At 40.1% G+C, this 27,073-nt stretch overlaps 2 protein-coding genes across 2 annotated transcripts in view; one reads left to right on the top strand and one right to left on the bottom strand.

Annotated features, from left to right (window-relative positions):
* Positions 1 to 2,701, top strand: part of LOC137632497 (NAD-dependent protein deacylase-like) — a 29,836-nt gene extending 27,135 nt beyond the window's left edge. The window contains exon 6 of the mRNA XM_068364460.1: positions 1,981 to 2,701. Within this exon, the coding sequence (XP_068220561.1) occupies positions 1,981 to 2,035 (55 nt within the window). The 3' untranslated portion in view covers positions 2,036 to 2,701. The remainder of the gene's footprint in view (positions 1 to 1,980) is intronic.
* A 5,785-nt stretch (positions 2,702 to 8,486) lies between these two features.
* Gle1 (nucleoporin GLE1) overlaps positions 8,487 to 27,073 on the bottom strand; it is a 46,168-nt gene continuing 27,581 nt past the window's right edge. The window contains exons 6-8 of the mRNA XM_068364459.1: positions 23,527 to 23,711; positions 22,415 to 22,613; positions 8,487 to 11,466 (exon numbers count right to left, since the gene is read on the bottom strand). Of these exons, the coding sequence (XP_068220560.1) occupies positions 10,587 to 11,466; positions 22,415 to 22,613; positions 23,527 to 23,711 (1,264 nt within the window). The 3' untranslated portion in view covers positions 8,487 to 10,586. The remainder of the gene's footprint in view (positions 11,467 to 22,414; positions 22,614 to 23,526; positions 23,712 to 27,073) is intronic.

Genomic DNA, 27,073 nt, shown 5'->3' with positions numbered 1-27,073 from the left:
TACCAAGATTCATAGGCAAAGGTAAGTTAAGGACAGTAATAGTAAAGTGAATAATTGTTATTTCATTTATAAATACATGAAAAATGTAATACCATATAGCATTATTCTTTTGAGAATTTCAGTGACGTGTCATACCAAATCATCATCATCATCTCTCCCATGCCTGTTGATGCAATGGGCCTCAGTTAGATTTTGCCAGTCATCTCTATCTTGAGCTTTTAAATCAATACTCCTCCATTCATCATCTACTTCACGTTTCATAGTCGTCAGCCATGTAGGCCTGTGTCTTACAACTCTTCTAGTTGGGGAGTGCGAAGAGCATGCCCGAAGCATCTTCATCTACCCCTCACCATGATCTCATCCACATATGGCACTCAAGTAATCTCTTATAGTTTCATTTATAATCCTGTCCTGCTATTTAACTCCCAATATTCTCCTGAGGGCTTTGTTTTTAAATCTACAAAATTTGTTGGATATTGTTTCATTGTTATACCACGACTAATTTCCTTACAGTAACACAGATCTCGCTAAAATGATATATAGCCTTATTATATGTAATTTCAAGCGATTTGATTTCCAAATATTTCAAAGAAAAGAGATTACATTGTACTTATCTCATTCCCCTTTTCAAAGAGGTTTTGAAAAGAGACATTGATGAGGAGTCTCTATGTCCAGATAGATCATTGAAATTGTACTTAAAATGAGATATAAACAGATGAGGTGACTGGTTAAAAATCTGTTTTGTGGTGTACATAATCCTATAAGACCACAATTAATAAAATACTAGGTCATTCTTTTGAAGACTTGTGATGCTCATAAAAAGTTGAAGGAAGCTTATCCACTGAATTTTAAATTGCAACCTCTTAATACTTGGGTAGTAGCTACTACTTTATTTTTTTACCTGGAATTTATCCTTGGACAAAGTTTTAAACGAAGCACAATGGTGTTGTGCTTCAGTATTTGCTGAACATTATTTAAGAGAAGTCAAGTTTCATTTCATTAGTGTTGGTCTTTGGCCCAATAGTTGCACTAAGGGAGCTTTTGTGGGAACCAAGTCTCAAGACAATTTTCAATTTAGAGATGTAACTGAAGAGTAATCAATTTAGGTAACTTTAAAGTTTGGAGCTTCAAGCCAGGTGCAAAGTTGTCTTAGATCATACATAAATTTTTTTTTAATCATCACTGCTGTTTATCGAATAAAAACAGTGCTCTATATGGATTATAGTTGGACGGACTATATTATGTCTATACAGTACATAGTTTAATTCAAAGGTAATGTGTTTAACCCTTTAAGTCCTACCCCCTCACAATAAATTTAACGCATGCTTCAGGCTCTATTTTGGGGTCATCTTACTTAACTGATCTTAGCATGAAAACTATTAAATACATTTTCTGTCATATACGTAGCTGAAATTTTTTTTCCATTGATATATATATTTTGTAAAATTTTCATACACAAATATTACTGTTAAAGAAAAGAAAATTGGAAACTACTTGACATAAAATTCATCCAATGATATTGAAGGAAGTACTGTGGAGATCTTCGTACGTAGAATATTTCGGATGGTGCTTCATAGTCCCCCCAACAAGGTATATATGGTATCAGTACATGAATTTCAGAAATTTTAATTGAAATATAACGAATCTTTCAACTATCAGAAATTCATGCAGGTTCCTACCTGCCTCCCGACTCACAGTAGTTCCAATGTTTCTACACAATACCTACAATATACCTCAGTAGAGTTAGAAACCAAGATGTTTGCCTAGGGAAGGCATTGATTATACTAGCCAACTATAGCCCACTGTGTCTTTCTGGTGGGAACAAAGTGTTTTCAATATGTTTTTGAAATTTTTTTATTTTATTACGATCAAGGTTTTCATTTATTGCATAAATAGCATATGAATTTCAGGTAATTATTGGAATACAATAATATTGTTTAAAGAATTAAGATGTCCTCATATATTGTCTTTTATTTTCAGATTTCACTTTGAAGGTCCTTGTGGTAGTACACTACCAACTGCAATTGCGCCTTAAAACTTTACAGTATGGTATTACATCACATTTTTTAAAAATTGTGATATCCCTATAAATTTAATTCTTTGCACAACCTTCATTCATAATATAGGCCTACTCAGTAAATAGTTCATTGTGTAATATATGAACACATGATTGTTAAAACACCTCACATTACAAATCTAACATATGGGAGAAAATGTATTGGTCAGCATACCACCAACTCTAACACCTATGAGGATACTATACTGATAGTACTTTGTTACATTCACATTTGTATTGATCAGTGTATTAAATAAAAGTAGAACTTGACCTTGATAACATATCTTATTTGCTTTTTTGCGGGGATCATTTAATTTTCATGACTAATCTTTACTTACATATACTGTACTTGGATTTAGTGCCATGTCCCCTTTGTAAGTATCTTGTTTATGGTTCCACTACTAACAGTACTGATATTATAGCAAAGTGAATTTAGCAAGTACAGTTGAGTATTACCAACATAAAGGGCTTAGCATATGATTTGTTTACTAATGGTTCAGTATATATTGAGGTAATCGACTAGAAAGTATTTTATATTATATGTAGAAAGATATCTGTGATACGCTGGTACTATGCCTGGCATATTAGCTGTTTACTATACTTCTTTATACTACAGTAATAAATATTAAATAAGGCACTCATTTATTTTCTTAATTCATTAATTACTATAATACATTTCCAATATTAATCTTCACTATTCCTTCGTTTCTCTCAGGTCACTAATCAAGCAAGCTTCCTTTACAACTGTCATGGAGTATTTGCTAGTTCCGATCTGTCCATAGTTTGATTTTTTTGTAGGTGAAACTTCGGGTGCTTTTCACAGGAGCTTGTATTTAAAGGTTGCTTACAAGCAGTAGAGATAAGGGATACAATTTACTGTGCTTTTACACAATATCCTAGAAACCAAAGATTATAGTGCACTCATCATCATTATGTAAGCTCTAGGACTAGGGGAGACTGTAGTTGCTGCGGGGAATTAGACCATTATACCTACTTGGCTTTTTACCCCTGTTTCCCATCCCTAGCTCACTGGGACATAGTTGGGTTGCTTGTCAAATCTATCAAGCCATGAATATGGCTTGAACTTTGGACCCACTAATGCAAGTCGCAGGCTATCCCACTAAGTGCTGCTGCTCTGGGTGGAGAACTGACTGTTTATTCCTCTTAATTCATCTACCATACAGAGAGTTCTTGGATTTTCTCCTTGTCTTGGTGTCATTAGAGCAGGGAATCAAGTCTCCCCACAAAGTTGATTTCTAAAAGGTTAGGTGCATGTAATGGACAGTTTATTGTTGAAGCCTATTTAGGTTGGTTGAACTATCTGTTATAAGACTTCAAGAAAAGATCCTTTTTCTTTGCATGTAATGGCACCCAAAGGCACTGGGACCATTACCAAGTTATTATGATGGCTTTTAAATGGGAATCCTTGCTCCATTTTGGACAAAAGTTACTTATGGTTCATCATCAGGCTTTTATAAAGTGAAGCTATTACATTGATGCTGGGCCCCTTACTTTTCTTTGCTCCCATCTTGACTGTTGAGAGTCCAATGTCTGCTCATGCTGGTCTGGCTAGATGCAGGTGATCTACTCGATCAAGCACCTGTCTGAAGAATGGTCTATCAAAGTGATCCTTCAATCCACTATATACAAACTCATATTTCCAGCAGTAAATTTAGATGGGAGAAGAATTCCTCGGGATAATTATATTTCATGTTCAACTCAGCAAACTAAACTCTTGCATATTACCATATCAGCCTCTCGAGTCTATTGCTAAACTGTATAAAGGTTATAGAAGGCGACGTTCCCCTACCCACGCACATGACAAGGAAGCTACCTTTAAGGTTGCCGATAGTCTGGGACAAAAATTTCTAATGTGCTGGTTTTTAAATATTTACCTCATCTCAAAAGTACTAGATATAGTATTGTATATCTTGGAAAAATATAATTTCAGAACCGTTTCTGCGAGTTCCGAGACAAAACCTCCCAATTAAGCCGCAAGTCTCCTAATGTAAGTAGCATTGGTTATCTCTTGTATTTTTCCTAGATGACATTGGGTCTCAAGATGACCCTGAAGGTTCCCAATTGGCCACACACAGAATGTTATACGTATTTGCTGGTGCTCCTTTGCGAGGTACCAACATATCTACCCCAATGGACCAATCTCTGCTGTCAGCCCCGCCTTCAGGGGTACCACAACTCGGTAGCTTTCCAGTTGGCGACTATCCAACTTCAAGTGAAAGGCTTTTCACGAGGCACTGAACAGACAAAGATCCTCTGTAGTTGTCTACCAGATAAAGTGGGTCATATTCTGCAATTGGTGACAGAAGGGCTATATCTCCAGTTGTAGCCTTTCTGCAATTGATTGCTGATTTCCTCGTCTACCTTGGTCGAGAGAAGCTTCTCTAAGTTTCCACGGAGAAGGGCGTTCAGCCTTAAGCCAGGTTTTTAGACTATTGCCTATACCTTTACTCTTCGTGGGAATTGTCTATGATAATGAGCAGCTTAAACAATCTTGCTCTCTTGGGGAACTTCAGCCCTCAGATTCCTTAAAATGGGCGTCAGATACAAATCTAACCCTCAAGACTGTTTTCATACTATCCTTTGCCTCAGTGAAGCAAGTAGACAAGCTTTATGGTATCCTGCATATACCAAATCATACAGATCATCTCCTTTTTCACCTTATCTTTCCAAGTTTGTACCAAAGACCCTGAACCCAGTCGTTCATGTCTCCAGGTTCGAGTCCTTTCCCATCTCTTCCTTACAAGAAAAGATCAGTGAAGATAAGGATGACTTGCTTCTCCATCCTGTAAGGGCATTACAACACTAATTGAAGAGTACTCAGAGATTCAGGCTAGAACAACAGACTTTTTCTTAGCACCAGAAGGGTAAAGAGGATATCCAAGAACAATATTACTTTCTGGCTTCATGAGATGATCAGGTGTGCTTATCCTGCAGCAAGGGAGCGGACAAAAGTACCAACGCAGGCTCAAGCTCACAAAGCCAGAGGCATTGGATCTACCTTAGCTTTCAGGAGAAACATGTCAGTTGAGTAGGTCAAGAAGGCAGTAGTCTGGAAAAAACACAACCTTCACTTTCCACTACCTACTGAAGTATACCCACAGGTTCCCATTTATGGTAACTGCTCAACAGGTGCAGTAAACCTATTTCATTGGACAAGAAGCATCTCATCCAAAAAATAAGTTTCGAAGGAGATGCAAGGATTACTGGCCATTTGTCCCTTTTTTTTTTTTCTTTACGTCCCTTGGGGTATACGTCGTGCCATTATGTGCTGGACCTAACGTTATATGCAGGCAAGTGTCATGATCAAGCAACCTTTCTTTACAGAGACATTTTCTTAAGTATCTCCCCCATCCTCCCAGACAAGGGGGAAGATGTACAAAATGTAGGCAAACCCATTTCTCGTAAATGATCATACGTTCAGACATCAAATCCTCTACACAGATATAGGTTCTTCCATGACCACCTATCAGTTACCTAGTAGGAACCTAGCCTAATAGCTGTGACATCGTTATGCCCAGGTTGTTAGGAGGTTGACAGGAGTCATCACTTTGCCTCCTAGACGGCACCAAATACCTTGACAATCCTGGGAGAGGGAACCAACCACTTTATGTTCTAGGGACATTCTCCCTTCTAGGAATGAAGGTTTTTATGTTGCACAGGAACGAAGGTTTGTATTTGTGTAGGAATAAATCCCAAATGTTTAAATTAATTTGTATTTTACTTGATTGTACAAACCTGTGTCCTTTTAAGTTTTATGCCTCAGCCATTCTGCAAGTGCTAGGTGTAAGGTAAAAAATGGGAGCCTTACTGAGAGGCTTTCTCTCTAGCCACCAGCAACAACCACCACCTCGTTAAGAGTTTAACAGCCATTGCAACATTGCTGAAATCATACTCCTATTAATAAATTCAGGTTTGTACAGTTAGAAAAATAATGTTGGTCCAACACGGAGTACTTACCTCGAACTACTTTCTTAGGAGTATCTGGGATCTCCTCCCAACCGACCAGAATTTTGTGTAGTTTACCCCACTCCCATTTTCTATGCGGGGTAACCTCTGGCGGAGTGATACGCGCCATGAGGTGACCCGGGGTCAGAGAGCATGCTTGCTCAGGTCTCGAGCTCCAGTAAGTTTTCTGGTCGCATCGCGATAACATCTCGACGCTCTCTCCTTACCCAGTGCGACCCTTTGTGTCCCTGACCCCCTTTGTGTCTCACGCGGTCCCCACGTGGTCCCATTGTGTTCATTCCATACCCTTTCTTACCCTTTCCCTCTGTGTTCGTCGTGTAGTGGCAGCTTATGTTCTCCTACAGCCACGTGTCCGGAGTGCGAGTCCCGGAACGAGGTGCAGTGGGTGCGCTACGGCACCAAGAAGAAGAAGGCGCCCAAGAGGTCACCTAAGAAGCCAAGCCTCTCCTCGCCGCTTGCTTCTCCCGATGCCTCGTCGGATAGAGCTTCTCAGCCACCTTCCCCTACCCAGAGTAGGGGACGAGGTAAGTCAGTTGCGGGGAAGAGGCCCATTGCTCTTCCCCAGGAGTCTGAGATTTCTGCTAGTGGGGATGTTTGTCGGTCCAGGCAAGTGGGGCGGCCTGAGGGAGGGACGGGAGTGTGGTCGGAGGACGGAGTCCTGGTGCCAGCGGGGCCCGTCTCTTCCAATGATCCTATGTGGGGAAAGGCTGCTGCAGCCTCTTCCCCCGCTTCATGGGCCTATATTTCAGGTACGTCTCCAGCCGGGGGAGACGCCGAGAAGGAGGACTCGCCATCATCGGATCCCCTCGCATGGGCGCTGCCGAGGACGCCCTTCAGGTCGCCCATGAGACTGGAGGAAGAGTTCGAGGCGTGGTTCCCCAGTAAGAAGTTACCTCGCTCTCCCCCAGCGCCTTCAGCAACGCTCCCTCCCGTCTTCCTGGAGCCTTCGTCACCTACAGACCGACACGAGGAACCACCAGCGACGCGGGACGACTCGGACCCTCCGGTGCGGTCCTACAAATCTTCGGGTTCCTCTTTCGAGTCATACTCTTTCTCCTCGGAGGATGGAGCGCCGAGGTACCAGTAGAGGAGGCGAGAGAGGTCCCGTAGAAGGAGGTCCTGTTCCCGTTCCAGATCTCGCCACGCCAGGAGGCACGCTAGATCCCCCAGAAGGAGGCACAGAAGAAGCCGTTCCCCTAGGGAGGAATGGATGCGTGTCACCATCCCACACAGCCACCTCCTGGGAGCTTCAGCAGTTCCGGGTACCTCTGGCAGGCTCCAAGGGGCTCGTTCTCCCGCTACAAAGTGCGGCCCCTACAGCAGGTCCAAACTTCGGAGGGAATCCTCACTTCAGGCTCCGGCAGACAGGCATAAGTCTGCGAAGGTTCTGACTCCATCCGCCCAGCGGAGGGAGTCACCCCTTTGGTCTGGCAGCCGTGTCCCAGCCTCCAAGACTTCGATAAGCCGGCCAGAACGTGAAAGACAACCAGTAGCCACGAGGAAGCCCGCAGCAGCTTGGTCCTCCGTGGGGAGAGACTAGTCCAGGACGGAGGCCTCCGTCCCAGCGGCGATGCCTGTCCTCCATCCAGAACCACCGAAGTCATACCACGACAAAAGGATGCCTCCACCCCAAGCGGGGCCCCCCGTCGTAGGTGCACATTCTCAGGCAGGGGAGCATCCGACGGAAGCCCTAGGAGATAGCGCGGAAGGCTCCGCGGACGAGGCCTCCGCGTACAGAAAAGTACTAGCCCTCATCAGACGCCACCACAGGCTAGACGAACCGAAGCCCACGACGGATGAGGACTGGCTCTCGGGCCTCAGCAGGTTGGTAGATACCCCCGTGCTGGCTCCCTAGAGCTCCTTCGCCATCCTCGCGGTATGTCTCCTCCAGCAGACCCGGTCATCGACGGAAGTCATCGCACCAGGTCTCGGTCGACAGGCATAAGCCCGCGAAGGTTCCGACCTCACCCGCCCAGCGGAGAGAGTCGCCCCTTCGGACTGGCAGCCTTGTCCCGGCCTCCGGTTTTTCGATGGCCCGCCCTGAACGAAGGAACCAACCAACCAGCCAGCACAGGGAAGCCCGCAGCTCCATGGATCTCCGCAGGAGCTCCATCCATCCAGCAGAGGCAGGCTCTGGCTTGACCCAGCAGCATGACATCCATACCCGGTACCACGACAGCTCCATTCAGGCTTCGTGGTCAACCACTGAGAGGCTTGCTCTCTAGCCACCAGCAACAACAACCACCTCGTTAAGAGTTTAACAGCCATTGCAACATTGCTGAAATCATACTCCTATTAATAAATTCAGGTTTGTACAGTTAGAAAAATGATGATTACATTAAAAATTTGGTTACCATCCCTTCTTGTAACAATTTCTGAGGATATTGTCCAGAGAAATACAATTTTCACCACTTAAGAAAGAAAGGGCGAAATAAATAAGTGAAACTTTTTTTTAATTGAAAGATTTTTTATTCTTACATGGGATATTCCATATTTAAAATAAGTTATTTCTGACAATGACACAAAACTGGCATTGTCTCAGTTCTATTATGTCAATAATAATAAAAAAACTATAGAGTAATTTTGTACCAAAAATAACTGCAGGAATCATATTAAAAATATTTCCCTTTTCTGTTAAATCTTGATGTTAAACAAAAACATTCAAGAGTAAACTTCTACAAAATAATTGTATTCATATTGTAAACTGGAGTAGCAGTCTTTCACCTCAATTATTTCATTGGATAGACCCTGGTTTTGAACTTGAAAATTAGATTTATATTGTAATACAAGATTTATATTGTAATCCTACTTTTGAAGCACTGTAGCCATGTTAAACACTGCAACAAATTGTTTTAAGTAGCCATGTTAAACATTGCAACAAATTGTCCTGTTAAAACTCATTAGAAGTCAATAAATGAGCAATAGCATATGGTTCATGAAATGAAAGGTTAAAAGTAACTCCTAATCACAATATTATACAGGTAATAAAACAAATGCTGTATTTCCAGTACATAATACATGAAGTGTGTTGACAATTCATATTTGTATATTTTCACACATTTAAAGTTCCCATCTGCAATTAATGCTTCAGTTATATAAGTAGTCACTAAACCTATTTCAAAGAAGATATTTGCAATTGAATTAAATCAAATATGGTCTTGAGAGAACTGGGCCAGTAATGGGCAAATTATGCTATTGTATTTGAATCAATTTACAAGTGTATCTGTGTTTTTGTAAAAATCATATTGAAACTGCTGTAAGACAACTTGGTCAAATAGCAGTGTTCAGGTCACAGATAATATTGTCATTAGCGATATTAAAAAGGTCTGCTTACCTCTAATAATAGTTCACAACAAAGAACTGTAAAGCAGAAGTTCTGGAAGTAGAATTTACTGAACAGTACATATAGAACATTGCTGATGCAGATAAATATAACTCACATTTTTTCACATGAAAATTAAATTAAAATATATCACAGTATGACATGCATCTTTTGTAAAAGATACACTTGAAATAGTTTGAAGACCAAAGAGAAAACTATTTTAAATCCTAACTGGACTACACAATTCAATTATACGGAAAATAACAATACAATTTTAAGATGTAAAATGTGTTACTTGGTCCTAACCAGAAGCCAACTGTAGTATGTAACTAAAAACCAAATGATTTAACAAACAAGATAAAATAACAACATTTATGTCCAAACCCTAACTACCATATATTTTCTAAATAAATGCCCCCCCCCCCCAGACATTTTTGGAATATTAAGTACAGCACCACTGTTTTTAGTCCCCAAGTATACACAAGTCATATAATGATTCAACATTCAGTAAGACTTGCTAGTCGGACTTCACCTAATCGGAAACCTCTCCAACTCTATAAAACTGGCTACTAAACAATCTTATGTTAAAAGAAGGATGAAGAAGATCATAAATGGAAAATTCTGTATAACTGATAAACAGGAGTATAGGAATGCCATATGAAATTACATATGGGACCCAGTTTTCATTTCTTAATTTTTTTCCTGAAAAAAAAAGTGACAATGAAATACAAGAAATCATTCAGATACTGTAGCTGTTTTGGCTAGATAGACTAATATTTTGACTCTGTTCCTTTTTATCCCACTTTCACAAGACTAAACTCCCATAAAAAATATGGACGTACAGAAGGAAATAATTTGAAGACAGTCTTACAAAAAAAATTAGTATATTGAATCATGATTTATTCAAAGCTCATTTCAAAACATTATGACTAGACTTCTAATATCTATTTCACTTATTGTTAACTGCAAGTTTTTAGATGGCGACATCGTAAAGGTAGTTCGTGTGCTGTTATAAAATACTTTATGTAAATTATTTATTTTCATCCTCACACATTAGTAGTTCTTTTATAATTGAAGTAAAGTCTGATTTTCCTCATCTATGTCCGACTTTGCGTGGTCTTACTAACATTAATCTAAAAAATACAGATTTTTATCTTGGTAAAAAAGCAATTTGAATAATCTTAAAATGACAAGTCCTTAATTTTAACATAGAATTTAATATTAATTATATTTGTTTATATGTTCATTAGGCTTTAGCTTCTTAGTTTTTTTATATTCCTCAAACAATTGTTGCAATTGATTCCTTGAAGATTCTCCTTCCTTTGCTATATTAGTGATCTCTTCCAATTGAATCCAGTATGAATCTGTTGCATAATCCATCAGTTTTGCAAACTGTTTTCCATAGCTTTGCTGAAGTTCTGACCCAACACCATGTAAGAACTGTCTCAGGATTTCTGCTGAAACTCCTGGCAAAGGGTCAAGCATAAGTAGACCGGCTACAAATTTCCACCCAACTATAGGTGCTTCTTCTGGCATTCCACTGTTCTTGCACATCTTTGCCAGCACCAAACCATACAAGAGGGCTGCATTTCCCATTCTAGTCAAATAGATATCAAAGCCCTCCTTTGGCCTCTTTCCTCTTTCCTTATCGTAGTCATCTTGGCTTTGTCCTTCCTTCTGATAAATGAACAGAGGCACCAAGTATGGACATGTTGTATAGATATGATAAAGAAAAATCTCCCAAAGATCTGGATATACTGTCATGAGGCTAACTATCAACCATGCATATGCTGCAATGCCACCTGTCTCCTTGGCCTGTGTGTCTAAGGCTACTTTTACTATGTCCTTAATCAACTTAAATTTCACATATGCTGTTATTAATGGGTCATTATTGGTACAATAAACTTTCTTGTTGTTTTGTACATTACGACCACTTAAATAAGCGATCAGTTTTTGTAACTTCTCTCTATTGTTATTATGATTAATACTGTCTAACTGATTGATTGTAGTGAATATCCATCCTATTTCTTTCTTCTTTTCATTACTTACCTCACTGAGACTGCTGATATTGTCTTCAATTTTCTTCTGTAATTCTTCAAATCTGAAATATGATAAATTTAAAATTAATTCATATTTTTCCGAGCTAAACAAACCTGATTTCTTTAAAATCAGGAGATGTCTTCAGCGGAGCTAGAACAAACATTGAATTTGTTAATGACAGGTGGTACGCATGGACGAGTATCCCTCCCCAACTGCGTTTCAAAGACATCAATTTTGACCTTTGGCTGCTCAGGGGAAAAAAAAAAAAAAAAAAAAAAAAAAAAAAAGAGAGAGAGAGAGAGAGAGAGAGAGAGAGAGAGAGAGAGAGAGTGTGTGTGTGTGTGTGTGTGTGTGTTTACCCCTAGAACCGAACTAGTTGGTTCTCTTTTTTTTCCCTGAAAGTCTCAGTCTACCTGGTCCTGTACGGGAGCAATGGAGATGACTCCAGCCACCCCATATCTGTGTATATAAAGATGAATAGGCTGATAGGCCCTAGCCTATGCAAGAAAATGGTATGTCATCAAAGGAGGAATCCCTTCTCATGGATGGGAGAGCAGTTTGAAATGATATACCTAATACCTAGCATATGATGATCCACAGGTTGGTAAATATTCTGTCCTCCCCCTCATTAAGGGAGGCTGGAAGAGATACTGCTTTAGATTCAAAAGAGTGGAGCTCCAAAGTGTAGCTTACCAACATCGTCAGATCCAGCAAGTAACTATGCAATGACTTCATCCTTAAGAAGAAAGGAAAGATGAAGGAGAAAAGCCAGTCATTTTACTTTCCATCACAGGCTTACATCTACACAATACCATAGACAAGATGCTCGCTTTCCTGTGCAGTAGCTAGGCTGGCTACACGACTATTTGAGCAGCCACCACAGAACCAAGAACAAATGTATCGAGGGACACGTGAGTATACTCCCATAGGTAAAAAGCCATGAAGGTTATCTGATGCCTCCATACTCCACTCTGGTATCTTGACCCTTTAGGTTGTTGAGATGTATGCCCTAAGAATTGTCTAACAAAGCCAGAAAGATACTAGGTTCCTTGACATCTCTTTTTTTTTGGTTCTGTCTGTGCTAAGTGGCGCTGACACTCGGGCCTAGAGTAACAGGTCTTCATCATTAACATTGCACAGCCATCACAGAATACAAAAGCATCTCTCAATATCCCCTTGACGCTTTATATAGAAAGATGGGGAAGGTCTCAAACCTGGGATCATGCACTGGAGGATTCTTGATTTGGCAACCAACACTGACACAATCTCCAGAGAGGTTGCCTTCCAACTCTCTGTGTGGGTGACTAAATGAGAGACTGTACAACTTGCCTTCTCTCTTTCTAATGCTAAGGCTTTGCAAAAGGACAATCTTGTGGGTGAGATCGCTGTCTGATGACCTTCTCAAAGACTCAAACAGGGTAAGCATAAAGGCCTTAAGAACCGTTGTCATGTCCCACTACCGGGGCTGAGGTCCCACGGTGTTTAGCAAAACTGATGGATTATGCAACAGACTCATACAGAGTTCAATTGGAAGGAGAATCTACAAGGAATAGGCAACTCTAGGAGAAGGAGAAGTCTACAATATACCCATCCACTGAAAGACTGTATTCAAGGCAGAGCGGTAGCCTTTTACATTGTTGTTATAAATTGCCTAGCCCTTCTGGACAGCCACGACTGAGAGCCGCTTGACGAAGAAAACCGAGGAAATCTGTGATCCGCAACAAGATGCTACAACAGAAGTATCCCTTCTATGACCCCAATCACAGAAGATGGCCAACTTCCCTGGTAGAGCAGCAGAAAACCATCAAAGATATCCAGACATCAACTGTGCAACACGACACAAAAAAAGCCTTTCACTCCGAAGAGATTTTGGATAATCTGAAGATGTAACTGACAGAAAAGGTAGTTCTCTCAAGACCTCGACTAGAAGTGCCAACAGACTGAGATATCACTCGGCATGTGGCCTTCTACAAGCCACTAGGGTTATCCTGAGTCCTGTCATAATAAGCACACTGTTGATCAGTGGAAGGATCAGGCAGAATGGAGAAAGGGCGTACGCATACAAGTATTCCCATGAGTGTTTCTACTTACGCTGCCCATTGGTATGGAAGAGTGAAATGATACATGGGGAGTGTCTGTTTAGCTACATGGTGAACAGGTCAATAACCTAAGATCCTCACACAGCAAGAAAACTTGCTGCTATGCAAGGATGCCGAGACCACTCCAACCTTACAACCTGCCCAAGGCGACAGTGTGTGTCTACTAGTACTGTACATACCTCTTGCCCAAACCTAGCTGACAAACCTAAGGTGTAAAACTCTGCCTAGATGTGCATTTGCTTCGTCAGCTTACAAAGGGGAGCAAGAAGTCAGGACCCCTTGCTTACCGACTATTATGGCGGTGCTGTCGCTCATTATCCCTACCGAGTGCCTCCTCAAATGTTCTTGGAATGCTGCTTGAATTTATAGGACATTGATGAGTACATGTTTCCCTTCTGACTACACTCCTGAAATGATTAGGTCACCAAGGTGTGTGCCCCCTTCCCTCCTTAGATGCATCTGAGAATAGCTGCGTGTCTGGTGGTTGGGAATCTAATAGGACTCCCTTGGAGAGGTTTTCCTTGTTCAGTCACCAGGCAAGATCCTCCCGAGTCTCCTGGACCACTGGAACAGGAAAGTCAAGTGATCCTTGTAAGCCGACAAGGGATTCTCTAACACCACTGACAGGATCCCTGATGAAGGCAGCCGTTAAAAATGAGCTTCTTCAGCCAGGAAAAGTGGCCGAGAAGACTACCAACACTGAGCTGGGTGTACTGTTTTAGACAGGAACGGTTGCTCTACCTCCTTCAGGTCGCTGATGCGAATGTCTGATGGAAAGATTCTCGATGCAGTCGTGTCTATCAGTATGGCCAAAACCTCCACTTCTGTCCAATTCCAGATTGTGAAAAAAAGTAAGAAGTCAATCTCAGGCCTGTAGCAACTGCCTCACAGAGGAGGCTAGGAGCAGACAATCTTCAAGATATATAAACAGATGGCCCAAGTTGCTACCAGGGAGAGCACCTGAGGAGTAGCACACAGTCTGCAGCAGATTCATGAACTAGTAAACTGTAGAAAGTGATGCAGAGGTACATATGAGAGGACTATTAAATGGGCATTTGGAAGTGCGCATCCTTCAGATTCACTGAAAGCATGAAGTCTCCTTCTCTAATGGAAATTAGCACAGGCCATACCATTTCCATCCTGAACTTCATTTGACGAACAAACTTGTTTAGTTGAGAGAGGTCTAAGACCAGTCTTTAGCCCCAGTAGACTTCTCCCTTAGGAAGAATCGACTGTAGAAGCCCTGAGACTCATCTCGAATGACTTTGACAAAATTCTTCAACATACCTTCTATTTCTACCTCTGTCCGCAAGGTCAGGGCTTTTGGTGACCTTAGCATCAGTATGTGAGATAGGAGAGACAAACATACAGAACACCAAGTAGTAAGCAACTGTTCCAAAGGAAAACACTATCAATACCTGAGATAGGAGAGACCGACATACAGAAGTAGTAGGCAAGTGTCCAATAGGAAAACACTATCAGTACGAGAGATAGGAGAGACCAACGTACAGAAGTGGTAAGCAACTGTCCCAAAGGGAAACACAATCAGTACATAAGATAGGTGAGATTAACATACAGAACAACTATTAAGCAACTGTTGCAAAGTAAATCACTATCAGTACGTGAGGTAGGAGAGACCAACATAAAGAAGTACTAAGCAACCGCTACAAAGGAAAACGCTATTAGTACGTGAGATACGAGATACCAACATACAGGACATGTAAACAACTGTCCCCAAATAAAACACAATCAGTAGGTGAGATAGGAGAGACCAACATACAGGACATGTAGTAAGCAACTGTCCCCCCAAAAAACACTATCAGTAGGTGAGATAAAAGAGACCAACATACAGGACAAGTAGTAAGCAACTATCCCAAAGGAAAACACATCAGTATGTGAGATAGGAGAGACCAACATATATAGGTAGTACAACTGTCCCAAAGGAAATCACATCAGTACGTGAGATAGGAGAGACCAACATATATAAGTAGTAAGCAACTGTCCCAAAGGAAATCACATCAGTACATGAGATAGGAGACACCAACATATATAAGTAGTAAGCAACTGTCCCAAAGGAAAACACATCAGTACATGAGATAGGAGAGACCAACATATATAAGTAGTAAGCAACTGTCCCAAAGGATAAGGCTATCAGTACGTGAAATAAGAGACCAACATTCAGAACAAGTAGTAAGCAACTGTCCCAAAGAAAAACACTATCAGTATGTGAGATACGAGAGACCAACACACAGAACAAGTACTGTAGAAAGAAACCATCCCAAAGGACACTCGCCACCCTCAGCTCACCCCCATGTCTCTGCCAGACAGGCATCACCCTACTTGTATAAAAATAGGAATGCTTACAAGTATTTCTATCTCCCTCCCCTATTCTTCCCAACAAAGTTGGGTGGCTCAAAAAAACTGTGCAATCACAAACTCCCCTCAGGTGTTAAGAGGCTGTAGGTGATCCAAGTTGGGGTCTAGGAAAGGCCCCTGAAGACTTGCTTGCACCCAATCCAGAAGTTTGGCTGCAAATCCATTGGTAGAGCCAGGGTCCTTGAAGGACACTGCATTCTGCATCAGGGAGTGCTGCAAGCAGTTCTCAACTTTACCATCACCTGCATGTACCTGCTAAGAAGGAAAGATGTGCTTGCCGCCACGTCTGAACCAACTTGTTTTGAAAATCGGCACACTAAGCATCCCGCCTCTTCAAAACCCAGTTGGTCCACTAGTTTGCTGTCTGGTGAGCCAGAACATCAATGCCTTCCCATCAAACAACATGAAACTCTTCTACTTCTCCAAAGACTCTGGGCTTGATAATCGCGTTGTCTTTGCAAATTATGTCACTGGCCAAGTCGTAAGAAAGCTTGAAGAGAGGCCAAGAAGGATGTGTCTTCTGTAGTCTCTCCAAGGAGTAACCCGCCCTCTTAAAGCACATACTGATGAGTCAACCTGAAGAGGTACTAATGCAGCCTTCTTTGCCACAAGAGCTTTGGGGGAGGAGATCTTGTTTGTTTCCCCTGGAAGCAAGAGTTCACAGATCTGATCATTAACTAGATCCAAGGGCATCTAGCCAGATCTGACCAGGGGCTTTGAAGTGACTCTCAATCAATGACCAAAGTTTTCCCTGAAGGCATAGCCAGGATAACCTCATGCACTAACGAGTGCAAGAATGTGAACAAAGGAACACTATGACTCCGGATTGTCTGCCTTCGCTGATGCATTATGGAAGACAAATCCCGAGTACAGTACCCTCATGCTCATGCAAGGGTAGAGGGTACTGCAAGCTGCTCTGAAGATTCATTCCCCCACAAGAATACTTGTGCTCTAACCTAAGGATAGACCCAACAATAAAATAAGGGCTGATGACGAGCAAAGATGGCCGACATCATTGGAGAATGGATCTGTGGCACTGTTCCCGGCAGAGGCAGGAGAAACCCGTACACTTCCCTTTGTTGACTGGGGTGGGAGAGGCGTCATTATCAGCACAGGATACTATTCCCTCCAACGCCAGCCCATGGCCATCAGCATGCAATGACAACCATGAACAGTGCCAATTTCTTAACACACTACCAAAGTACTGCGATCAGAGCAGGAAGCAGCAGTCTAAAATCCAAGTAGGAAGGTGAGGGAGGGCCAAAGCTCCAATACATGGCTGACAGAAGCTGCTGCACAGGGCTGCACTTCAGTGCACCTCTGCAACACAGGTCACACCCCCTTCCCCCTAACATGGCATGGGGCCACCAAATCCAGTCAAAGGCCAAGAATGCAATGCCTGCAACACTGGATCACGGCTCTGCAGGGATGAAGCATGGGGGTGTGGTAAGACGAGGAGCCGAAGTCTGAGCAACTACCAACCTCCACAGGGAGAATCGCACTGGTTGGTTGTTGAACAGGAACCAAATCACTGGGGAACACTGTTATAAGGGAAATGGTAGGCACACTCACTGGGGCTTGTAACACAGACACACAAGCAGGAGGAAGCCAAGCAAAGGACACAGGTAACAGGCACTTGGGCGACACACTCCAGGAACACTGTGTACAGAGATCATCACTAGGATCATTGGTACCAAGGTCATTGACTGATAACATTGGAATCACTGGTGTCACCAATAGGGTAATGGGACTGCAATTGCCACTAAATCACTGGTGTCACCAATGGGATACTGGCACTGGAATCACCGCTACATCACTGGTATCACCGGGGAAAAGTGGCTTTATGCCAGACTTAAGGAAGGCTTGAGACCCAAGGACTTAGTCTTTCCTATGCCATGCATCATCAACAGTCTGCATGGAAGGGTTTCAAGTCGATGTGCCAGTATGGTAATCAGCTCACACTACACAAACCTGAAAACTCTCCGATGTAGATCAGAGTTTTCCCTGCTCCTGAAGCATACTCAAAGAGGAGTCATAGTACTAACAGTCTTTCTGGGAATTCATGGACTTGCCAAGAGTAAAACCAGGGAAGCCTTCATCTTCTCGCTCCTCAAAGCAAAAGGCCATGATTTACACTTTGTAATAAAGGGGATAATTGTAACAATTATACCCTGACTAAAGAGTGGATCTAGCATCGGTTTACCATAAACCAAAGTTTCCAATACACACACACAATTCTACTCCGTGTTATTATACTTGAAGCCAATATCACCAATCAAATTGAAAGTATAAGAAAAAGAATAAACAGCTTTGGATATAACACAACAGTACGTCTGTATTCGTTGTGGCTAAACGCAAAAAGTCTTGGACAGGCACGTGGCCAAGGCTACTTGCCAACGAGCACCACCCGTCGTTAAGTACCTCATTGAGGTATTCAACTGTCATTCAAACTCCAAAGAAGACATCTCCCTATTTTATACACAAAAGGTTTGTACAGTTTCAGGAACAAAACATTTTTTGGTATAAGAATGATTTTTGTTTTAATGCAATACACAGATGGGAAACAGTTTTGTAAAGTTTACCTTACCATAAAAGTGATAAATTGCTCATTAACCCAATGCTTAAATGGTATTCATTATCCATATACATAATAATGGTTAGCCAATACTTCCAATAACATAAGGTGTGCAGAAACTGAGAAATATTTTTAATTTTTTTTTTTTCATACAAACCAACTACAGTACTTAAAATAACTTACATTTAAGGTCCAAAATTTTTCATTTAAAACACTTCAGTCCCTGTAAAGAATGTGTCAGTAGATAGGTAGATGCACTCATGGTTCCTCTGATCCTCAGTCAGACTTTGTGTAGTTTGACTGAAATTTATCATAATTTGTATCTACATAGATAATAAAAGGTCTTTTGTTTCCTTTCAATGAGAGAAAAGATGATATTGATAGTCGCATATTGCCATAGTGTACAGTCTGATGTGATAAAAGTATAAAAGCACTTTTACTGTATTAAGTCATACACTGACAAACAGCCTTGAGAAATTTGTATCTTGTAAGATAACATAAAATTCAAATCAGGAAAATCTGTCCCCATGCTGTTACAGTGAGATTTAAAGAATATGATTTTAACCACTTGATACATTTAAAAATTTTGAAATGTAGTTTGGCATCCACATTTACTTTATGGCACTTTAAAAAAGTTGCAAACATTAATCTACCATTCAAATGAGACAGGAAAGTTTATGTTCCTTTTGAATAGTTGAGAATGAACAACCAAACCCCATTATACCTAATGCCTCACGACCAAAAGTAACAAAGGTAGACCGACATTATATAAAAGCATTTAGGGTGGACTTGAACTCAATATTCCTCTTAAAGGCAGAGGAGGCTGGGAGTGCCTGATCTCAGCAACATAAACACTAATCTAATCTGCCAAAATGCAAACTCCTATGCATAGGCAAGAAAAACAATTTGTTTTACTAATTCATGGAAAGGAGAGCCATTAGTCATGCACTCTTAAGATTTTATTTTATTGTATAGCCATTAAAGTATCATTGGGGACTAAGCATAATGAGAGGTCCTTTGTGTAAGTAAACCCTATAGCTGGGGCCAAAAAAGTCAAGTTGTACAATCTTGACTACTGACCTGAGTCTTGGTGAAAGTTTGAAGCAAAATATGGACCGACTGAAGGCCAATCTTCAATGAAGCCGACACAGTATGTAGCTCAATCTTATGACTTGAAAAAGCAACACTGTAGACTTAATATGGCAGGATAAGTATCTGAGTAAATTCCAGTTGACCAATACCTTGGAAGATGCAACTGCAGGGACTTCATCTTGAAGCAAAACTCTGGTAACAGCTTCAGGGAAAGCAGATGTCTTAGCAGGTAAGTAACTGTAGGGACTTTATCTTGAAGCAAAACTATGGTAACAGCTTCAGGGAAAGCAGATGTCTTAGCAGGTAAGTAACTGTAGGGACTTTATCTTGAAGCAAAACTATGGTAACAGCTTCAGGGAAAGCAGATGTCTTAGCAGGTAAGTAACTGTAGGGACTTTATCTTGAAGCAAAACTATGGTAAAAGCTTCAGGGAAAGCAGATGTCTTAGCAGAACCTACCACACTTGGCTTGAGAATCTATTTGATGCTGATCCTTGTAGACCACAGGAAAGTCAAGTTCCAGACTGCTGAAAGGCCAACTGTTGCATTTCAGTAGCTAATCCATCTCTAGATACGTTGCTATTTTGAGTGGAATATATTCTAATTTTATCCAATTGAGCTGCAGTCCTGGTTATTGTCACATGTTTCAGACAGACCCAGTCTTGTCAAAGTAATGCAAATGTCACAGCTAAAACCAACCACTCATCTGGATATTTCACAGCCTCATACTGGTCCATTTTTAAGGCTACCAATAGTGCTAAAGTCTGGTTAAAAAGGTTGCCAGATAAAAACTCAAGAGAATGGTACTGGAATAACTCTCCTCTTAGCTGAATTAAAATATCTTCTTGGCTTTGTGTGTGATGAATTGGGACATGTGAATAAGCAGTCCAGATGTCCACAGATTATCAGTGAGACTACCTCACGGACTGCAATACCACCAAAACTTGAGCTAAAAAGCAGTTGCAAAAACTTACTCACGCACTAAGTTCAATGAGTAAAAAGACTGCCACAGTTTACTCCTGAAGCTGGAAAAAGGGTCAGAGAAATATCTCCCTTTTGTTGAAAGAGTGAATGCAGTCTTTTAATTGATGATGCCCTGTACCCATTGTTACCAGATGACACGGACCTGGAGACCAAATATCAACCTTTGTCATATCCGTGTTAGAAAGCAATAGTATGTAGCCAATGACGAAACCAGGGTTGTCGAAAAATTAATCTTAAATCATATGAACTTGTGGCAGTCGAGTGACCTTAGCTTTTACTTCTGTTTTTTATCCGAGTTTCCCACTGGAAAACAATTCTGGCAAAAAGGCTAAGGTAGATACCACTAATTTCAGATAAAGAAGTCTATAAGGCACTTCCCCCAATTTTGGGGGTAGCCAACATCAAAAAGAAAAAAAGAAAAGGGAACTTTTCTTCTCTAAGCTCCTCCCAACCTGAAGAGGGATTCAGCCGAATTTGGTTGGTACTGCTAGGCTGCCGCAGCCCACCCTCCCCCGTTTTCCACCACAAATGAAGCTTCATATACTGAATCCCCTACTGCTGCTCTCTCAGCGGGTAGCAGGACTTAATGGAACTGCGACACAATCGCTAGCTATTCTTTCCTATTTCCAGCATGCTATTTTGCCTCCTTCACATCTAGCCTCCTATCACCTAGAGCTTTCTCCACTCTATCCATCCACATTTTTCTCTCTCTATCTTTCATATTTCTCTAAACTATTACTCAGCAGTCATTCTTCATATGCCTTCTTTTCCACTTACACTCTCATCTTCACTCCTTCATTCCACCATTCACTACCCATTCTCATGCTGCCTCCAACAATCCTCTTTCCACACACATCACTTGCAATCTTAACAAAATTTTCTTTTACTAACTTCCACTCCTCTAAATCACCTGTTTCTCTTCCTTTCACTCTGTCATATGCCACTTCCAACACTTCTTGATATTCACTTTTGACCTCTGTTTTTTCAACTCTTCAACCTTCCGCACTATTTTGCTACAAAAAATTTTCCTTCAACCAAAAATGATCAAGACGTGCCATTAGCCATACCCTAAAATACATGCACATCTTTCAATCTTCCAAACATCCTTCTTATTATCAACACATAATCCATTAATGCCCTTTCTCCCACTCCATTTGCCATTTAAGAGCTTTATAGAGAAGAGAAATTAAGTCTTTATCTCTTAGGAGTCCAGAGATCCATTTGTGCAAGAAACTTTACCTGCTCCAGTTTTTAATTAAAGTACAAATCCTTCAGGGTAGCCCTGTGAGTTTCTAGCAATGTGTTTCAGTTACCCTTGTCACACTAATTCATGATACGGTAACAATTACTACACAAGTAAATTATAAACTTTCTAATATTGAAAGTTATTAAAAATTTGCATTACTGCTGGTTTGTGGAGTTAGATAATTTCTGAGTAGTCAACCTTGCATGTCAATCCATGATTTATTTCAAATTGCAAGTCCATGAATTTTCCTTCTTTTATATTAAGAGGTTTCCAGCCACTTCAAGGGAATTCAGGACATTATTAATAATGAAGGAATTTTTCTTGTTCATTACAGAACTATGACTGTAAATTTCCTATGTTTTTTTGTGACCAGATTAGACAAAAATTGCACATAACTCTAAAACCAAGTTACCTGTAGGCCTTAGTTTACAAGGTGCAGCACATAAATGCTATAAAAAATTAATTACCTAATTTCCCAATGAAATAAAACTAAAAAAACAAAGAATAAATTCATACAACGAAATATCAACTCATGAAATGGGGAAATATTTACTATTAAGATTTAAGAATGCTCTTTTTTATTGAACTAACCCGCAGAGCGGCTTCAAGCGTAATCAAATTAAGAAAGTAGCAAATACCTTTTCTGTCCTTGAGTGATGATTATAGCTTGGCGATTTTCTTCTGTTGCTTCGACTTTTGTAACTGCTTGTTTAGCCTGATACAATTCATTTTCCATTGCCAGAGCTTGCTTTTCTTGCTCAACCCTCAATTTTGCTTGGGATTCTTCATAGTTGACACGTTCTGATTCCTGCTGCTCTTGTTCTTCTCTCTTTATAACTGTTACAAAAAGATTTCATTAAAATTCTTGAAATTTTACCTAAATATGTATATATATATATTTAATGTAAGCAAACAATTACTTCTCTTTTCAACAAGCTCAAAAGACACTAAATTTTTCTAAAATATCTGGTTAAAAAATCCAAAGTATTTTCAACCTTATGAGTTATATTTTTTATGAAAAAGATTAAACAGATAGGCCTAAGCAACATTAATATATATCTCATAGAGAAAATGATAGGGTCAAGTGAATAATGTATATGTAAGTTTATTCCAACTTGATGAATATTGTAGGTCAATGTAAACCATATTAGATAATGTAAATTATTGTTCATACTTTTATCATCATAGGCCTATGATTTTCTATCAGGGAACTTAATATATTCAGCCTATAAAGATTGGTAGAAACACAGTAGCGATTTGGGATGGATGACTGATATTGAATTCCAAGAGAACTGAATGAGATAAATAAAAGGATGAACTGCTAGCAGTATATTAAAATATTAGTAGATCATGACAATGTTGTCAGAGCTAAACTGCCTATAGTCTCAGAACTTTTACCCAATAGGAAATAAGTGGGCTTATATTGTCAGCAAATGGGATGGCAACCAGTGGTGAAGCTAGTGGGGGGGGGGGAGAGAGTGGTGTAAGGGGGGGGGGGGCTATTAGAAAGAAATCTGGCACTGGCATGCTACCCAGAGGGATGAGATAAAGGGGATAGAAAATATGTGTTTTTGTTTTTAAGGCCGAGAAGCTCACAATAAGACTTGCAGCTATGAATCATGGAATAAATGATGTGCTTAAACTCTTAAGAACACAGGAGTAGCCATGGCATTCTACACAAAATGCTGCTTCTTAAAATTCATTACAAACAACTTCACAGTAATCACAAAATAATAAAAAATATACTTACTAAGAGTCTGAACAATTCCATCCAAATAGTTTAAATTTGTATCAAGATTTGTTTTAACTTCTGTCAGCTCTTCTTTAGTCTGAGCTTCTCTTGTCACAAGCTCTAATATATTGTCAACAGGCTTTATTGCTTCATTCTTCATAGTTTCAACCGTGATATTTAGAGACTGATCGCTATTCAAGTCCCTGAAAGCAAACTCAATATAAATATAAAATAATAATAATAATAATAACAACAACAACAATAATAATAAAAAATTTTCATACAGAATTTGCTCGAGTGGGCAATTCATCTTTATTAACAAGTCAATCTATATATAACTGGATTGTTAGAACACCATAAGCCACAAAAATGTCAACATATTTGCCATGGAATCTATGAAGGCGTATTAGTATTCATTAAAAAAAAAAAAAAATCTATACAAATGGACTCCAACTTTAAGAAAATCCAGGTTGATTTTTATTCATAAAATCATTCTATACTTTTGAAATGACGCAAAGAAACATACAAAATAAATCACATCAAGTAAGTATTAAATTAAATTTTATTGTTAGTATTTTCTTTTCTTTATATGAACCAATCTATCATAATTAGCATTAATTTGTGGATTCTAATTCTTCTAAACAGATAATCTGATATCATGAAGAAACTCAATACATTATTTAGAAATAATTAACACACTAACAGCTCTAACCAATTGGTAGGTAATAATAGCATTCCTCATTCCTTCATGCAAAATTATTGTGACAATAAAAAGAGGGGGATAATTTTCTTTCATGGACGAGCTTATGTAAGAAAAAATAGCTTGATGTTTTACAAACTTTGTTTCCTGTCAAATTCATCAGTCATAATTAGCCTGGATTGATATGTAGGTGGTAAGACAAAATGTTATAAGTACTGTACCACCTTATGGGCAAAGACTTGATGAGAACACTTAGGGACACTTGTTCAAAATCCAAGAGTTGATTAACCCTTTTACCTCCAGGCTCTTTGGAAATTTCCAACCCTTAACCACCAAGGGGTTATTTTTTCCCCAGCACATTTTGCAGTATATATTTTTTAAATTGCTCTAAAAGCCTTAATTTTTGTCATAGAGAGGTCAGGTTGGACTCATTCTCTTGGAAAATGCCTGAATTTTCTCAAAAAATTATCAAAAATATGAAAAAAAAAAATTTTTATAGCATTTTTTTGCAAGGACGTACCGGTACATCCATGGGGGTAAAGGGATGAGTTTTGTGAAACGTACCAGTACGTCCTTTGGGGGTAAAAGGGTTAAAATTACAACAGTCATACCAAGCCAATTATAATCTAGAAGACCATTAAGCCACATTGCATGTCTCTCTACCATGGGATTTATTCATAAGAAGGCAGCAGAAATCAGAGTTAGGCAGTGTTGAAGTACCACAGTTAAGTGCAACGATACTGCCTAGTCGAATAGATTAGATATAAAGGCAGCAAGCTGTTGTCACACTTTGCAAAAATTGTGACATTTGAAAGGTAAGGTTGATTAGCAAGCAAATGCAGTACACAGTTAATCATTGTAAAGTCAAGCTAGGAACTAAAAGGATACAGTGCTATAAAATACTTTCAGTATGTACAGTATATAGTATCTTAAATGAGGCACATAATGGGTATTATCTTCCCTAACAATTAATACTTTCTAAGTTATCAAAAAAAAAAAAATTAAATAAAACAGTAGCAAACATTTTGGCACTTTACTTCAAGACTACCATTCCATAAGAGGGTTTTGCAAGATTCTAATCAACATCAACAAACTTGAAATTTTAGTCAACTAATTTTCACTACACTATTAGTATCTATCCATCTACCAAGACACTTCCCCCAATTTTTGGGGGAAGACGACATAAAAAAAGAACAAAAGGGGAATTTTGTCCTCTTTGCTCCTCCGAGCCTGACAAGGGATTCACCCAAGTTTGGTTGGTACTGCTAGGGTGCCACAGCCTACCCTCCCCTGTTGTCGACCACAAATGAAGCTTCATATGCTGAATCCCATACTGCTGCTACCTCAGCAGTCACCAAGGCGACCGGAGGAAGCATCAGGGCCTACCGGAGCTGCGTGACAATTGCTCGCCATTCATTCTCATTTCTAGCACGCTATTTTTCCTCTCTCACATGTATCCTCCTGTCATGTAAGGCATTCTTCACTCAATCCATCTACCTAAGACCTTGTACTTTCCCCATCAACTCTTGTATACATCACCTTCTTCAGCCGACAGCCATTTTCCATTCTCTCTACATGGCAAAACCACCCAACCCATTCATATCCACAATAGCTGCTAAATATTTTCTTACACCCGTTCTCACCCTCACTACTTATTTCCCTACCCTATATAATTAAGATACACCAGCCATACTCTTCAGACACTTCATCTCCAACACATTATATTTCTCTGTCTTTGTCACTTTCATTCCCAATAACTCCAATCCAAACATCACAGTTGGTACAATCACTTTCTCATACAGAACTCTCTTAAAATTCATTCCTAACCCTCTATTCTTTACTTCTCCCTTCACTAGCCCCAACACTTTACATCCTTCATTCACTCTGATATACATCTGCTTCCACACCACCATTTGCAGCAATAATCAACCTAAATACTTAAACTGATCTACTTCCTCAAGTAACACACCATTCAAGCTACCACCACTCTCACCATTCAACTCAGCACCACCCTCCCTTTTTGCGCATCTCATAACCTCACTCTCACCTCCATTAACTCTCAACTTCCTTCTCTCACACAACCTTCCAAACTCTGGCATTAATCAACCCAGCTTCTCCTCCGAGTTTGCAACCAATACAGTATCATCTGCAAACAACAACTGATTTACCTCCCACTCATGATCACTCTCATCTATTAGTTTTAATCCTTGAGCAAACATTTGAGCATTCACCTCTCACAACTCCATCAACAATGAATTGAACAACAACGGTGACATCACACATCCCTGTCTCAGCCTCACTAACTGGAAACCACTCAATTACTTCATTTCCTATCTTAACACAAGCTTTACTGCCTATGTGGAAACTCTTCACAGCTTGCAACAATCTTCCCCCAATTCTATGTGACCTCATCACATTTCACATCACTTCCCTATCAACTCTATCATAAGCTTTCTCCAGATCCATAAACGCAAAATACAACTACCTCCCTTTTGCTAAATATTTCTCGCATATCTGCCTAACTGTAACAATCTGATCCATACATCCCCTATCTCTTCTAAAACCACCTTGTACTTCCAAGATTGCACCCTCTGTTATATCCTTAATCCTATTACCCGCTAATTAGCACTTTACCATACACTTTTCCAACCACACTCAACAAACTAATACCCCTTGAATTACAACACACATGCACATCTCCCTTACCTTTGTATAGCAGAACAATATATGCACACAGCCAGTCCTCTGGTACCATTGGCAACATAAAACATATATCAAATAATCTTACCAACCATTCAAGTACAGTCCCACCCCCTTCCTTTAACAACTCTACCCTCACTCCATCCATACCACACGCTTTTCCTG

The sequence above is a fragment of the Palaemon carinicauda genome, chromosome 41, assembly GCF_036898095.1.
Source record: "Palaemon carinicauda isolate YSFRI2023 chromosome 41, ASM3689809v2, whole genome shotgun sequence".
NCBI lineage: Eukaryota > Metazoa > Arthropoda > Malacostraca > Decapoda > Palaemonidae > Palaemon > Palaemon carinicauda.
Note: the sequence above shows the minus strand (reverse complement) of the source record. Positions and strands in the feature narration are given on the sequence as shown.